This window comes from Canis lupus, chromosome 9 (assembly GCF_048164855.1).
Source record: "Canis lupus baileyi chromosome 9, mCanLup2.hap1, whole genome shotgun sequence".
Lineage (NCBI taxonomy): Eukaryota > Metazoa > Chordata > Mammalia > Carnivora > Canidae > Canis > Canis lupus.
In genome coordinates this window covers 30,707,222-30,724,650 of record NC_132846.1, presented here as the reverse complement: position 1 = coordinate 30,724,650, position 17,429 = coordinate 30,707,222, and the positions used below count along the sequence as shown (strand labels likewise).

The 17,429-nt window shown below is 36.2% G+C and overlaps 1 protein-coding gene across 7 annotated transcripts in view; it reads left to right on the top strand.

The window, feature by feature from the left end:
• Positions 1-14,075, top strand: part of DDHD1 (DDHD domain containing 1) — a 108,999-nt gene extending 94,924 nt beyond the window's left edge. For 4 of the 7 annotated variants that reach the window (XM_072838591.1, XM_072838590.1, XM_072838593.1 and 1 more), the window contains 4 exons: positions 1,074-1,326; positions 2,537-2,728; positions 5,211-5,294; positions 11,357-11,853. In XM_072838591.1, coding sequence (XP_072694692.1) covers positions 1,074-1,326; positions 2,537-2,728; positions 5,211-5,294; positions 11,357-11,538 — 711 coding nt within the window. In that variant the 3' untranslated portion in view covers positions 11,539-11,853. Of the gene's footprint in view, positions 1-1,073; positions 1,327-2,536; positions 2,729-5,210; positions 5,295-11,356 lie in introns of all 7 variants that reach the window. The other 3 variants (XM_072838595.1, XM_072838596.1, XM_072838592.1) reach the window with 2 other exon arrangements.
• Positions 14,076-17,429: the final 3,354 nt, after the last annotated feature.

The following is a 17,429-nucleotide window of genomic DNA, read 5'->3' as shown; positions in this document are numbered from 1 at the left end:
TTGGAAACTAGTATTAGATTCAAATACAGACTGCACTATCTTGGCCATGTCACTCCTAAGGCTGTTATCTATATGATGCAGATGATATTTTACTTCATAAAGTTGTTAGTATTAAGTAAAATATATGTGAAAAAACCCAGCTAGACATTATTTCTTTAGTATACATTCATTTTACTCATTGTCTCACAACTTGAAAGTGAACTTGAGTTCATAGAGGAACTCTGAGTTTTCATTGTATACCCTGTCCTTCATATAATCTTAACTTTGTTATATTATAAAGGGGGGGCTCTAAACTCATTGTATTTAAGTTATTATTCATTTTATAGTTTTTCTCTGATTTTTTTAAGTAAAGTTTTTTTAAATAACGGTTATGTCAGAACTCTGCTAGGCAGTATTTACAAACATTATCCATTCTTTCCCACATCCTTATGAGGTAGGAAGTGTTAATCTCCTTTGTACAGCTCAGGAAACAGTGTCTCTGAGACCTTGCCACTTGGTAGATTTCATACAGTTAATAAGTGACAGAGGCTAGAATACGAACTTGGGGGAATTCCAATGCCAAATCCATTCATTGCCTTTTCTGCTATATCATCTTTTCTTCACATTAGACAAATGGTCTTGTATCAGCATCTAATTTGTGCTGTTACTATGTTAATCTATTTGAAAATAGAGCTTACTAAGAGCTCCTAAGATATTACAGATTGATTTTTGATCACATTCTGGTTTACTATTTACTACTTCAGCTTTGTTGGTAAGACAAACATAAATCTAATCATTAGGATGATACCAGAACATAATAAAAATGAATCTGTTTGTCTGAAAGACAAATCAGTGGGCACTGTTAACTTAGACCTATGCTAGCTTTTTTCCATAATCTTATCATTAAGGATATATAATTACACATATTACATATTATTAATAGTGAACAAATAGGAATGCATGTTAGAAATACCAGGTTTTTAAAAATTCCCTAAGGTCTGCTGAGCATGCAATAGAATAAGAATAAACAGTTTAATAAAATCCAAGCATTGTGCCTTAATGTTGTGTTTCTTTGAATGTTTTTTAATCTCAAGGCTTATAGATTAGAACCGTTAATACTGAAACACTACAGCAACATTTCACCTGTCCAGATCCACTGGTATAATACTTCCAATCCTCTACCTTATGAGTATATGAAGCCAAGCTTTCTCCACCCAGCAAAAGAACCTACCTCAATTTCAGAGAATGAAGGCATCTCAACAATACCAAGCCCTGTGACCTCACCAGTCTTGTCCCGCCGACACTATGGGGAATCTATAACAAATATAGGCAAAGCAAGTATATTAGGTAATTTCTCCTAAGTATTTCTTATTAGTAAATATAAGCGTTTTTTTAGATAGGCATTAAATTTAGGTTACTTGAAAATACTCTGTTACAAAATACCCAACATTTAATTCCTGCATTTAGAATTAACTACCCTCTCTTTCGTATTGAGAGCCAAAGGCCCTAAAGGTTCTAATTAGATCAGATCTTGTAGTTTTAGACTATGAGATAGCTGGATAGACAAAAAGTCTGGAAATCAAGACCTTCATTTTAATCTTGGCTCTGCCACCTACTGTGAGGTATTGGGTAAGTCACATCATTTTTAAGGGTCTGCTTCCTCATATGTAAAATGAGAGAGTACTTGAGTTCTCAGGGGCCCCCAAGGGTGCCAACCAGTTCTCTGATTCATGACTCAATAGTCTCTCAAATTCTATCATCCTAGGGACAACAAGGATATTTAATTTCTCTTTAAATGATCTCCACCAGCCACAATGTTTGGTGTACTGCTGGAGCTCAATTATGTGCCCCTTAAATTAGTTCATTGCTTTTGGTTATGGGTTGTCTTAATATAGAATGCCACAAGATGGCACTATAAATTGACTTTTCATTGATATTTTGTTATATCGATAGTTTATGATAGCTTTTTATAACATATTCACTTCAGTAGTAAAGCATATCGATAATAAATATATGCTCATGTCAGTGGCATGGTTCTGTTATTAAAGTTTTTAACCTTACCAAATACTTTAATAAACAATGATCCCTTGAATGAGATAGAATCTTTATTCCTTTTTTTGTAAGCTAGATTTTTGCAGTTTGTACAACTCTCATTCTATTCAACACCATTTTTACTTAGAAACCTACAGTATAGGGCAGCCCTGGTGACTTAGCGGTTTAGCGCCACCTTTGGCCTAGGTTGTGATCCTGGAGACTCGTGATCGAGTCCCAAATCGGGCTCCCTGCATGGAGCCTGCTTCTCCCTCTGCCTGTGTCTCTGCCTCTCTCTCTCTCTCTCTCATGAATAAATAAAGAAAATTCTTTAAAAAAAAAAAAAAAGAAAAAAGAAAAGAAAAGAAACCTACAGTATAAATTGCAGTTTTCCTATGTTCCCACCCTGGAAAAATATGACTATGGCTTGGTTCCTCTGCCAATTGGCTGTAACTATGGATGGTGCTCTTTAGCTTGGTATGTGGTGTAATTCAACAGTCTGACTGCCCTGTTTTGTGAAATACAGGGGCCGCTAGCATTGGAAAGGGCCTTGGTGGAATGTTGTTCTCAAGATTTGGACGTTCATCTACATCACAGCCATCTGAGACATCAAAAGACTCAATAGAAGACGAGAAGAAGTCTGTTGCCTCGCTTCCCACCACCACTGTTGCAACACAGACCCTTCCACACAGCAGTTCTGGCTTTCTGGATTCTGCATGTTAGTTCATACTCTTCTTTCCTTACGTTTATACTATATCACTTGCAACTTGAATGTGGAAAGGATTGAGATACTGACAGGAACAGTCAACTCTAAAATCTAAAGCATAAGTTAGCTTTAAAGGAAAAATACTTTTTCCTCTGGTTATATTTTTAAGTAGAGCTCCCAGGTAAATGCAGTTTTACTCTGCATTGGTGAATTAATAGTTAAGAACATTAATAATCGGAGCCTGGTGGCACAGGAGTCTTAAACATCAAGCATAAAACAATCTCTGGTGTGAGCACCCCCTGGTTTTATAAAGTAGATCTTTTTTAAAAATATGGTCTTTTCAGCCTCAAAATTTTATTTAACTGCTTCAGACCTATACTGTGATATTCATGATTCTTTTTCAAAGCTGTTATGCCAGAGCCATTCTGCTGCTAATTCTATAGTTCTCTTTATCCAACCAAATTATAAGACTTTAAGGCTTATATTGTATTGGATCTGCTGTATGGCTTTCAATCCTATCCCAGCTTACCTAGCATAGAGTAAATATTCAAGAAATAACTGAATGAATGGATAGTTATGCTGGACTTAGCATTAGAATAGAGCTTTATTTAATTTTTTCCAAAAGATTTCTAAGGTTTAAAATCTTAAATAGTTATGAAGTTCTTATACATTTTATTTATATTTAATTTCAAGAGTCTAAATTCGAACCTTATTTTTAAATGTCCATTTAAATAAGACTATAAATCAAGTCTTACTTTTCCATTGGCTACATAAGGAAATGTAGATTCTCGAACTAGCTGCTTTTTGTAACTATAGCAAGCAGAAAACTTTCCTTCCTTTCTCTCTAAACGTTTAAGCAGATTTTATTTCAGATACTTGCAGCCTTGTTTTCTTGCTATATCAGCTACTCTAAATTTCAAAATGACCATTATCCATTGCCATCCATAAAATATAACTTAAAAAGGAAGTTCAGGTGTGGCAGTCCTAGAGACTGGATCTTTCTCCACAGACAACCCCACTCCAGGAGAAATTATCCTGGACATTCCTGAATTGGATGTTCCTGTTTGGACCAGTAGCATTTTTTTAGCATAAGTCTATTTATGTCAAACTCTGAGTACTGAAAATTTTATAATTGTAAGCCTTTTGAACACTGCCTAGAAAATTCATTTTGGACTTTGTACAAATTCATTTTTTAGTTTTCTTATATGAGTTCCTGTACTACTGCTGACTTAAGCTCTCATTTCTACTTAATATCAAAAATGTGACTGTAAAAATACAGAATTCTTTTGTGACATGCAGAGGTCAAAACTCTAAACTTCTGGGAAATAATACTTTGAAAGAATTTTGTAAGATGGCAGGTAAAAAGTCACAATTCCTTGTAATATTAATGCCCCCTAGAAAGGGTAATGAAGACATAAAGACAGTCTATAGGATCTGAGGGAAGAAAGCTGGCTTTTAGGTCTTTTTACTATTTAGCATAGTAATTTCAAAAGAATAATAGAAAAACCTTTCTTCTTTCAGGACAGCAGTTACAGAGATGCTTAGCTATATTGCATCATCATATTTTGATGGCTTAACAAAATTCATTTTCTGCCATTCTTAGGTATAAATTCTTTGTTATTCTCCTCTAAATATGAGCTAATTGTGACTCTTGGTTACATATATTTATCTTTAGACATAGATGTAACTATTAAAATGAAAGTACTATAGTAGGATTCCACCTTTTAAATCAGATTCTCAAGATTTGCCTAATTCTTAGATTTGCTTCAATAATATATTTTTCTATATAATCCTGATTTAAGACATTCCTTATGTCATACTTGCTATTTTGACTATATCTTGCAAATCATAAAGACTTTCTTCCTTAAATCTTCTTTCTGGAATTTGGTCATTGTGATTAGGCGATTCTGGCTTCCTTCCTTCTTTCTGCTCACATTGATTGCCTCAGTTCTTGATAACCTTTATTCTGAAGCTATGGACTTTGATTCTCTTGCTTTTTGAGGGTAAGATGAACAAAGACTTTGAATTCATGAATCAATCAGGGTTCCTGTCTTTGAAGAGTATGTGTGTGCTGTCTGTTGAATCCACTTTATTGTCATCAAGTTAAAGCATCTTAGATAGCTATCCTTCATTTCTTTTGAAAAGTCTAAGCTTATTTATGGTTCCATTTCTTATATTCCCCCGTGTTTGTAACATATGAAAAGCAAAAACTATTTCTTTTATAACATGTTTTACCTTAGGTTAGAACTTAAATGAGCTATAAATGTTGGGGATATCTGAGTGTTAACAGATTATGACCTTGTATTTCAAAGTTAATTATGCTTACATTTTCCATGAAAGAGCTCTTCATAAAAACCAAAGTGTATTTCTTTATGTCTGCTAGGTTTAATCAGCATATTTAGGGGTAGTCATCTAAATTTGGCCACTACATCGTTGAAGGTCCTTTGTAATCATCAGCCAGCACTTTACACATCTTGTGTTTTTTTTTTCACAGATTTCAGACTTCAGGAATCGTTCTTTAATCTCCCACAACTTCTTTTTCCGGAAAATGTAATGCAGAATAAAGATAATGCCCTCGGTATGGTATATGTCAGGAATAGCATTCAGAATACTATGACAATGATCTACTTTAGAAGTCTTCTGCTCATTGAAACTATGAGATCAGCTTGAATGTCACCATTACATAGACTATTTTATATGTATTTTCTAACCTTAAGTAGTGGTGGTCCTAAAACCCAAGTATTGACTAGCTGCTTAATGTGCTAAAATGATAATCCTGTGTGTTCCTACAAAGAAGGAATCTTACAGAGGGAAGAAAAGCATTAGGCCATTTTCCTTCTTTATTGTCCTAAAGGCTTCGAAAGAGTTCACTGTTCTTTTCATGTAAGACATTTAGATATAAAAAGTTTTTATGGTATAAGAAATATAATCATTCCCAGTTATTTCAGATACTAGTAACATTTCTACTTAGGGCTGTAGGTGTGCCATTGCTGCTGATATCTGGTTTCAACACAAATATTTAATGTTCTTTAAAAGGGATAGGATCACTTTTAAAAATTAGTATTTTTGGATGCAAGACATATTTTCAGTCTCTTAATTTTCAGCAGATTCTAAATGTATTACTAAGGATTGATCCTAGTTTAAAAATCATTTTTAGGGACACCTGGTGGCTCAGTGGTTGGGCGTCTGCCTTTGGCTCAGGGCGTGATCCCGGGTCCTGGGATAAGTCCCGCATCATGCTCCCTATTGGGAACCTGCTTCTCCCTCTTCTGTGTCTCTGCCTCTCTCTCTTTCTGTGTGTCTTGTGAATAAATAAATAAAATCTTTTTAAAAAATCATTTTTATCATTAACTTTCTTTTTTCCACAGCTCCTCCCTCTTTCCTTTTTCTTTCTTTCTTTTTAATATTAGATTTTTCTGTAACAAAAAATACATTACAGGTTTTTCCTTGGATTTTCAACTGCATCTAATTATACAACTTCTCTATTTAATTGCTAATATCCATACTTTTTTTCTCTATTTTCAAAAACAAGAAAACTCTTAACTTGATAAAAATTCCAAAACAGTATTTTACTATAACAAACTAATATGAGTTTTTTTGCTCCCTAGCAACAGTTTGTGTTGATGTAACCTCATGCATTTCCTTCAAGGAATGATCTTATATAAGTGTTCTCTCTGGCCCCTGCTCATGTAAATAGTCAAATCCATTGAAAAAATTATTTGACTTGTGCTTTTTGCATATTTTATTGGGTGAAGGAAAATTGATATACTTATTAATCCTGCATTCAAGTAGCCCTTATATCTACTATCTTAAAACCATCCCAGCTATCTAGGCAATTAGACCACTAATCGTAACTACACCAAACTGATTCAAATGGTAATATGTATATGGCTTATGTTTCTCTCCCCTTGCTTTTTTTCATTTAACAATGTTTACCATGAGCCAAAGTACCAAGCTAGTCACTAGAAAAGATAGCAAAATGAAACAGACCTCAGTACTGCCCATAAAGATGTTAAATGCTGGTATGGAAATTAAGTATTTTCTAGAGAATACATATTCTAGTAGGGAGGTAGATGACTATATAAATAATTATAATATATGATAGAATGTGATGAGCCACATAACAAAGGTATAAGTAAAGGAGTCTGTCAGTTCTAGGGATTGAGAAAATGCTTTGACCTAGAGAAATCATAAAAGGCTCTGTGGAAGTAGAATTTGGACATGCAGAGATGAAAAGATGTTTTGGGGAGAAGAAACAGCATAAGCAAAGCACAGGGTATGTAGAGAACTAGAACTTAGTTGAACCAAAGGATGAATGGAAAGGAATAGTTCCAAATATAATAGGAAAAGTTTCTTAAACCAGATTGTTAGAGGTTCCAACAAATCTGGCCATCTCCTAGAGTTCCTTTTATTCAAAATTTACTAAACCCTGTATTCACCCATAAAGCCCATCTGTTACAAATGTGAGATATTTGAATATCTTTCAGGATATATTAGTGCTGGGAAATTATTTTGAAATTATTTTGACAGATATGAAAACCGTCTATAAAACTAATTTTAGAGGGTTTTTTTTTTTTCAAATAAATGACAGTTGGAGAATATTCTTAAATATATTTGAAATTATAACAACTCACAAGATGTAAATATTCCTTGAATGTCAAACACCTACCACATGAAATGTATAGCTGCCCTGAGGCAGCACAGAAATAAGAAAACATAATTTACCAACAAGAACTCAGCATAATCTTTTTTTTTTTTTAATGAAAAAAATCTTTGGCCAGTTATTTGAAAACAGTTTCCTTTACTAATATTTTTCTTGGTGTCTGCCTATAGCCAAAAATCATGCAATTATTACCATAATTATTACTTAAAAATAGGATAACTTTTTTAAAAGCTTATTTATTTGAGAAAATGAGAGAAAGGGGAAGGGAGAGAGAGAATCCCATCCCCACTGAGCACAGAGCCCAACTCAAGGCCCAATCTCATGACCCTGAAATCATGAGCCAAAACCAAGGGTCAGACACTTAACTGACTGAGCAACCCAGGTACTTCAAGATAACTTTAAAATTAAGGTTTTGAACATTTCTCTCCAGGGAAGGTAAGATGCTTCCATTAAAATAGTAGAAACCTGTCCAGTTAGTACACATTTTAATACTAAGATGCTTACTTTATATTCATACATATTTTTCTTAATACCATATCCATATGGACAAGACTTGTGTAGAGAGTTCTCTGATGAAAGCACAGTACTGATGACACCTTACCTAAATAGTTCATAAATTGCCAACATTCACTTTGGGGAATAGGAAGGGAAATAGGCCTGTTTGTGAGACTCCCAGAAAAGAAAAAAAAAAAAAAAGTCCATGTTTTAAAGCAGTATAAGCAAACTGGTAATGATTGTTAAAATCTAACGATCTTTTTCTCATTTTCACTTCTCTTCAATTGTTCAGGATCTGAGGCTTTGTGGATAAAGGAATTCTAGCCCTTAGGCACTCAAAAGAGAAAAAAAAGGATAAAGTGATGATTTTATGTTCTCCTTTCTCTTTGACCTCACTTGGTGAGAGAAACTAGGAAAAACTATCAGCTGTGTTATGCCACCCATTTTTGATATGCTAATAATGAGAAAATAGGTCCAAGGCAATTCCATATAGATTTGGGCCTACTTGGGCTAAGAGCCCATCTCACATCACGTAAAGAATGGTACTGCCATCTGGACCCTTACTCCCTTGGGAATTCTATGATCTACATAAAAGGGAGAGAGAAGATGAGACATAGGCCCACCTAATTCCATTCCTCTACCTGTAGAATCAACATATGTAAGGTCAACTGGACGGGCAGCCAGACTGTCTGTTGTAAACCTTTTAAGGAAAATGAGAGACTAAAACCAGTGATCAGGTACAGGCTGGCTACTTTATTCCCATTTTGATGAGGGCAGCCTACAGATAAATAGCAAGGGGTAGAGATGGTCAGTCTATTTAACAACACTTACTAGAGTCCCCGTAGGTGATAAGAATGACAAGAGCCATAATAGGATGATAATTCAGCATTTGAGTTTCTAGTATATGAAAGACAGTGTTTCATGACAGTAACAACATTTAAGAATAAATTTCACAGGGATGCCTGTGAGCGGCTCAGCTGTTGAGTGTGTGTCTGCCTTTGGCTCAGGGCGTGATCCCAGGGTCCCAGGATCAAGTCCCACATCCGGCTTCATGCATGGAGCCGCCTCCTCCCTCTGTGTTGTGTCTCTGCCTCTCTCTGTGTGTCTCATGAATAAATAAAATATTTTTAAAAAAGAATTTTACAGACACAGTTTCAAAGCCAAATAATACTTACTAAAACAGAAAAAATCTCCCTTGCTTTGACTTTAAAACAACAATTCGACTTAAAACTGTTGGACTAGGAAGACATTCTCCAGTGGCTTTTTTTTTTTTTTTTTTTAATTTACTTATGATAGTCAGAGAGAGAGAGAGAGAGGCAGAGACACAGGCAGAGGGAGAAGCAGGCTCCATGCACCGGGAGCCCGACGTGGGACTCGATCCCGGGTCTCCAGGATCGCGCCCTGGGCCAAAGGCAGGCGCCAAACCGCTGCGCCGCCCAGGGATCCCCTCCAGTGGCATTTTAAAGTAGAAATTATAACTTGAGGGACGCCTGGGTGGCTCAGCGGTTGAGTGCCTGCTTTCTGCCCAGGGCATGATCCTGGAGTTCCCAGATCGAGTCCCACATTGGGCTCCCTGCATGGAGCCTGCTTCTCCCTCTGCCTATGTCTCTGCCTCTCTCTCTGTGTCTATCATGAATAAATAAATAAAATCTTAAAAAAAATTATAACTTGATGGTCTTTGCCGATACTAATGTGTATTTTTCTTATCTCTTCTGGTTTTCCTCTTGTTTCTCCTCTTTATAACTAACTGCAGCTTGACTTCTCTTCATCATGCTTGAGAATTCCAGTTTCCTCTTTTTTCATCTTCCTGTCTGTTGTGCCAGACTGTGCCTACAAATCAAACTCAAATGTCCCACAGAATACAAAAGATAAAAGATTCAGATATTACTATCCCACAGTTCCACATATGGATTGCAGCTATTTCTGTTTTATTGTGGATTAGCTTACTATAATTTAAATGAGAAAAATAGTTTTAAAAAGTGTAAAAGGAAAAAAAACTGTAAAAGGCCTATGTCAATATATTTTACGAGTGTTTTATAACCTAATTGGCATTTATACTGCTTATTTGAAAATGTATATATATCTGTATACAACATGGGTGTTCCTTGTCAGAAAAGCATAGTTGGGGGATCCCTGGGTGGCTCAGCGGTTTAGTGCTTGCCTTGGGCCCAGGGCGCGATCCTGGAGTCCCGGGAACAAGTCCCACGTTGGGCTCCCGGCATGGAGCCTGCTTCTCCCTCTGCCTGTGTCTCTGCCTCTCTCTCTCTCTCTCTCTATCATGAATAAATAAAATATTTTAAAAAAAAGAAAGAAAAAGAAAAGCATAGTTGAATAGAAAAATAACAACTATATGCATTTTTAAATCACCAAAGGATCTTGTCATAAAATACCTACTTAAAATAAGCATTAGCTAAATATTTATGTGAAAGTATTCTCTAGAATAATAGGATTTCCCATCTGCAACTACCAAATTTGCTTTTTAGAAAGCAAAACCCAACTTTTTTTCCAACCTCCTTGATTTTTGACACCTTTTACTTTCCGCATCTTCTGGCACTCTGAACAAAGATTTAGGTTTTTTTTGTTTTTAAGATAGCTCCGTCAAAGTATTATATCGCCCAATGACAGTTTTAAAGGAGTTCCTAAAGATCAAAATATTATTTTTCTAAGTGTTTTATCTCTAAGGACTTATTAAATGAATCATTTGTAATTCTCTTATTAGCCTTGATTTTTCTCTAACAGGTATTGCAAGGACTTTCTATGGGTTTTAGGAAAAAAAAATTTTTGAATTCACTGGATTATTTGAGAGTAGTAGCTATAAGTGAAGTCCTTCTTCCCAAGGATCATGACTGTTCCTCCCAGTTTAACTGCCCCTGCCACCCAGTGGATTCTTTATCCATCATACATTTAGTGAGCACTTGTACATCGCATGTGAGGCCCTGCTGACTGCTTGGGGACCAGGCTGTGTGATGGCAGCCACAGGGGGAGTCCGGGACTGCAAAAAGTCACAACAGAGCAAGGTAATGGATAGGGCCGCCCCAGAGAAGGAGCCTTTGAGTGACCTGTGCACCCTCACAGACATCACTGCATATAAGTCTGGCCCACGGTTTTGCAAGAGACGGTTTCCTTATTTTACAGATTAGGAACAAAAATGGGAAAGTCAGATTTGAGCCCAGTTTCTTTACTCCAGATATACTGTGTGATACCAAGTGATTTTTTTGTTGTTGTTTTATTCCTTTATTATCCCATATTGGCCTGAGCATACAAAGGAAAGGACTCCACCAAATAGAATCCTGAGCTATTTAGACTGCGGTTGGATCTCCCCCAACCCCCACAAGATTACAGTGGATGGTCATGTAAGAGGAAAAAAATATAATTAGGAGAATCACTTCTGTTAGCTAAATTTTTATTCTCAACTCTAGGTAAAGTCTATATAGAACATACTGTAAAACTTACTCATTTGTTTGACTCTCTTTTCTTTTTAGTGGAATTGGATCACAGAATTGATTTTGAACTCAGAGAAGGACTTGTGGAAAGCCGCTACTGGTCAGCTGTCACATCGCATACTGCCTATTGGTCATCCTTGGATGTTGCCCTCTTTCTTTTAACCTTCATGTACAAACATGAGCACGATAGTAATGCAAAACCCAATTTAGATCCAATCTGAACTCTCGAAGGACATTAATGGCCCAAAACTGATTTATTTCTGTTAAAATATGTATGTCAAGATATGGAGATTTCAGGTTAAAGTGTTTCAGTTTTGTATAGGGCAAGAAACCTTTGAATTTAAAAGCACTTTATTTAAAAAACAAATATTTTTTCAGCCTGAAAGAAGTTATTTACAGTTTTCATCATTTTAATTATGAGTCTGATACAACCCCCTGCAGAGAATCAAGACCTAGAATTGCGTTTGGGTGAACTGTAAGGTTATAAATCACAATGTTAATTTCTCCCAAATATAAAAGCATATTAATGAGTTGAATCTAATGTATTAACCAAAATATGTTGTAAATCTAAAATGGCCAAGGTCCAGTGTAGTCTATGTAAAGATCACAGGTCTTATCACCGTTGTAGATTTCTTTTTTTTTTTTTTTTTTTTTTTTTTTTTTACCGTTGTAGATTTCTATGAAAGCTTCTATCTCCACAGTTCCTTTGGAAGAAGAGGATAACAGATTTCAAGTGTTTTGAATTTAACTTGCTTAGAAAAATTAATGCTAAAAAAGAAATATTTAAACTACTGCTGTATTTATAATTTATTTCCTCTAACAACTTTATTTCAACATATGAAACATGAAAATTTTTAAATGTTTCCTTTGAACAATTTAAGAAACACATTTGATTTCTATAGAGTTACCATTTTTTCCTCAAAACTCCATCTTTGTACTCTTCAGATGAATATAAAGACACTGTGGCATACTCTCAGTATTTTTTGCATTAAAAACTTGTGGTTTCACATAATTAATACTAGTTCAGTTATTTAAAAAAAATGAACTTTGTATTATGTCAGATGTACCTTTGAAAAAGCTCAAGTTTTCTAAATTTGACACAAAGTACTCCATCGTGGCTACATTTCATTAACTTTATTGGACAATTAGTAAACAACTTTGGAGTAGTGAGTACTACAACTATTTTAAATATATAAACATCTGTGTGCCAAACAATTAACATATATAAAGGAATGGAGTGCCACCAACAGATTTTACTTGCGAAGTATATAAGAAAACCTGGTTGGGACACAAGGCACATAGATCAGGATTCCAAGGCATTGGGAGAGTTTTCCTCTGCTGTGATGGTCTCCACAGTGCTTTTCATCTGAGGAGCTCAAAATGCTTTAAGATTCAGTCATCTATGTGGTAGCTCCCTGTGGGAAGTAAATGAGTGTCTTTCTCATGTTACATGTTAATACACTAAGGCACCAAAATATTTTAAAGTGCCTTGAATTAGATTACAGAGCAAACAGAAGAGCTCAGATTGAGGCTAGACTGTATTCTTTTATAAGCTGTTCAGTGACTAGTAATTCACATGTGACCTCTTAGTTTGCAAACAATAATAATCACAAAGGTTGAAATGTGTAATTTGGAGAAGAGACTGAAGCCATTATTTAGCCTACTTTTCGTATATGTTCTGGGGTTCTCACATACAAAGGAGAGTTACTTGGAGGGGGACCATCTCTACCCCAACCAACCCTCACTCCCTAGTGGATTCTACTAGGTTCCACTTACGGTGCTGTCTTTGCTTATCTTACAAGGATTTTAGCTGCCTAGTAATCATTGTCAGACTGGGAGCAAATCTGGTCAGTTGCACATCTCACCTACTCTCTTCTTTACAAATAATGGAATCCATAGGCTCACCTATAGGTTCTCCTGCAGCACCATCAGTTCTCTTGTCTGTTCTGGCCTTTCATTGAATTTGCACAACAGAAGGCACTTCTTTTTAGTGCTTAAAAAGATCCCAAGGTTCCATGACCAAATATGTAACTCCCTAAGAAATGCTTGCTCTAAATGGCTTTTGATGAAATCTTAGCAAAGCTGAAGCAATCTCTTTCAAATATAGAGATTCCAGTGAACTCAGGTCATTTTCATACCCTGTTTTACTTCATAAGTCTAATTTAGTTCTCAGGAAAATTAAACTCCTGTGTCATATGACTGTATCATTAAAGGTACTTGAGCATATGTTGCTGTAGGTGGTGTGACATTCAAATGTCTAAGATCTTTAAACGATTCATTCTTAACTACTAGAATGTGAAGAGAAAAGTCTATCAAACCTTTTAATTTGATAATAAGTTTTAAAAAAAAGGATATACCCATAGCTACAGCATATCATCTGCTTATTTTTCACATTGAGGAAACAAAATTAGATTTAACCATATGGAGTTTATTTGAATTCTTGAAAAGAGCAACACTTAAAACCCCCTTGGCAAAATGAGATAGTCTTGGATTACTGAACAGGTGTTTTGTTTTCAATTCATTATTTCATCAATAGAGATGGTGATCTTGATTTGGTCGTACTCTTCTTGCTTCCATGTCTCTGCATGTTATCATGGAATGTACTTGTATATACTCAAGTAATATACAGAGTATGTGTAATTCCGGCTTGATTTAGAAGCTAAGTCCGTTACTGAGTAACATTTTGCAACTTTATTCCAGCAAGTACTAAATTGGCCAAAAAGTTCTGTTTTTGATACCATTAAAATTTTATTCTCTATTTTGTGTATATGCTATGATGATTCTTCTGAGTGCTGGTCAGATCATTTCAATTTTAATCCAGTTAGGGTCCCAAGAATGATCAAAACTTAGAATAAGGAGAATGTTTGGGATTAAATCTTACCTTATTTTACTTTGAAGTCAGCCTTTGCTAAACCCTTTTGTTCATAACTTTATTTTCAGCAGTAATTAGGCTTATGTTAAATCCGTCGTTACTGTATTATAGGACAAAATTACAAAATGGGCTGGGTTTCCCAAGAACTACCCCTTTTTATGTGAAGCAAACCTTAAGAATCTTCTCTTTTACTTCTTTCTATTAAATAGCATCTGTCAGCCTGTGGAAATTCTCAAACTTCACATGTCCTACTGAAGCCTTCAGACAGTGAAGTGTGAACATTCTTCCTCATTCTCTTCTCTCTTTTGTTTCTTCACTGGGGGCTGAAGTATCCTGTTCTACATGGCATTTCACACACCTTATGCCAGCTTTGCATTTCCCTGAAGCATAGACGGGGGAAAGAAACCACTGGTGGTGTCCCAGTCGGTTCACCATTCATTTTCAGTGATGGCACTTCAGCCCCTTAAAGAGACCAGACCTTGAGATTTCACTGTAAGGCCTGCAGTGGAGGAAAATGAATTGAATGGCTTTCTTGTTAATTAGGTTGGTTAATATTTCAGTCTCTCCAGCTACTACATTTGGACAATTGAGAAAGTTAGTTTGTGTGTCTTAAAAGTTTTTTTTTTTAATATTCTTTTAAGTTTATTTAAGTAATCTATATACCCAACGTGGGGCTCAAATTCACAGTCCCAAGAGAAAGACTTGCCTGCTCTTCCGATTGAGCCTCCCAGGCACCTCTGTCTTAAAAGTATTTTTCAACAATCTTGTTGACATGGAAATGAGGCTAAAAAAGAAACATGTGACATTAAAGAAGGGTCAAGACAGAGCAAAAAAGAGGATATAGTAATCCTACACCAGAGAACTAGAATTTTACTCAACCCTCTAAGCCTTGGCTAGTTGACTTCTGCGAATATTCTCAAGTTTTACCTTATCCATATTCTGTCATCCTGGGCCTCCAGCCTCTGCCAGGAACTGGAGGGTACTCTGGCTGAATTTGAAACACATGCGCTAAGTATTTTTATAATTAGGTATGGTGAATATATATAGTTTCCTAATGTTTTGTAAGAATTCACTTACATGAAAAACCTTTAGCCGTACCTACAAAGAACAGATCTGCAGGAAGCACCCCCTTGGTCTCCTAACTGTCTCCTCTAGAATGGGTCTAGGGAGCCTGTACAACACACACTGTCTCCCTATATATTCTTTTGTATTAGTCAAGGGGAAAGGAAGTTGCAAGGAAATACAGTATTGAGTTTGGGGCAGTGTACAGAATGGCAGGATATAGAATTTCATCTCAAAGTTCTTGTTTAGTAAATGTTAGTGCTGTGATGGGAACAGCCTCAGTTATATACATCCTGCTTCAGTCTTCAGTGGCTGTGATAATATTCAAAGAATCCTAAAATCTCAGGATTTATACAGATTTTAGAGGTCAACTGCTCCAACTCTTTTAGTTTCATGTGAACATTTAAATAGCATAGAGTCAAGAAAAGTAAAGCCAGAGGCAGCATGTTAGGTTCAGCCCAAGAGGTTCAATGAAAGGCCTGACTGCACAGTGCAGAGAAGGGAAGTGACAAGCCCCTAAGGAAAGATAACCACTAGCAGTAGTAGAATTCTAAAGCTGGGAGGGGTGAATAGATCAACATTTTCCAAAGCATGTTTTGCAAATATCAGCAGACTTTTTTTTCAGAAAATAAGTTTGGGAAATGCCAAATTAAAAGAATCCTTTACAGCCGGACTTTGGAGCCTGTGATACACTAAAGGTATTAAGAACCTATCTGCTACTGTGGGGGTTGGGTCAGGGAAGGGCAGTTTTTCCAAATTTATTTAACCAGGTTTATTTTTGTTTTTTTGTTTTGGAATATACTTAGAGAAATCCTGATCACATTTAATTACTCCATTTTACAGAGATCTGCACCTTCATGCAATCTCTTCATTTGACAAGTGACCACTCCTACTCTGTAAGATCACATGGCCAGCCAATGACAGAGTCAGAACTAGAACCTAGTCCCCACCCCCAACCCCTTCCCAGTGACATCTTAGGCCACACTGTGGTCTGTTTCCTTCCCCTAGTAGATCTGGAACTCCTAAAGGGCAGAAACTGCCCCTCTTCCTTGTTGTGCATCCTCCTCGCCCCACCTATAGCCCTCTTGTGTAGCCTGATGCTTTATGGGCTGCAAGCTCTCCACAAATGGCTCCTGCCCTGAGTTCCCCAGTTGGTTTCCTTTGTTTCCAAGGCCCTCAAGAAAGAGTGCCCTGCTGGGTGGGGACAGAGGGCCTCTCGTCTTAGACTTAACATACTCAAGAAAAAGAAAAAAGAATGAAAAAAATTTTTTAAAGCTACACCAGAAACATTTTATTAGTTTTCCATTCTGGTGACAAATGCAAACTTGGTAGGGAAGTTGCACAGTGTTCAATAATGTTCGATATTCCCTTCACTCCCTTCCTTAGTGTTTGTATGTTGGCTTTTTATCAATTCATGACAAGCAGGTCCCTTCTAAAACTATTCCAGGGGATCCCTGGTTTGGCGCCTGCCTTTGGCCCAGGGCGCGATCCTGGAGACCCCGGATCGAATCCCACATCGGGCTCCCGGTGCATGGAGCCTGCTTCTCCCTCTGCCTGTGTCTCTGCCTCTCTCTCTCTCTATCATAAATAAATAAAAAGAAAAAAAATAAAAAATGTTTAAAAAAAAATAAAAAAATAAAAAATAAAACTATTCCAACAGAGGTTAACTAATCAAAGTTTTCTCAATTTAAGTATTTTGGAGAACAGAAGAATTTTTGCTGCTGCTCCTATTGCTGATGTGTGTATCTGCTTGTTTCCCTCCAAAAATAATTTCTTGGCAGATAGCATGAACTTTTCCTCTGCCTTTGTGTTTGAATAAGGGTGGGAGTGTGCTTAGTATTGTCTGTCACCTTATGGTTTTTCATTTATTTGTAACAGAGTGCAACTTGCTTCCTCCCCACCCTACAGTTATCTGAATACATTGGGAAGTCACTCTTTAAAAAGATTACATCTGGTCTTCTGTTGGAATAAGATGAAAAACAAGTGTATTAACACTTCACCTTTAATGCTTTCTCCTGGAAAACATGGAATATATGAGCATCATTCATACCTTCCCTTGACTATACCCACACACACCACCTTCTCGGCTTGATCTCTGAAAATCTTTGATTCCCTGTGAAGTTTGTCATAGAAAACTATAACCATTTTTGGTTCCAAGGCTGTCATAATAAATCCAAA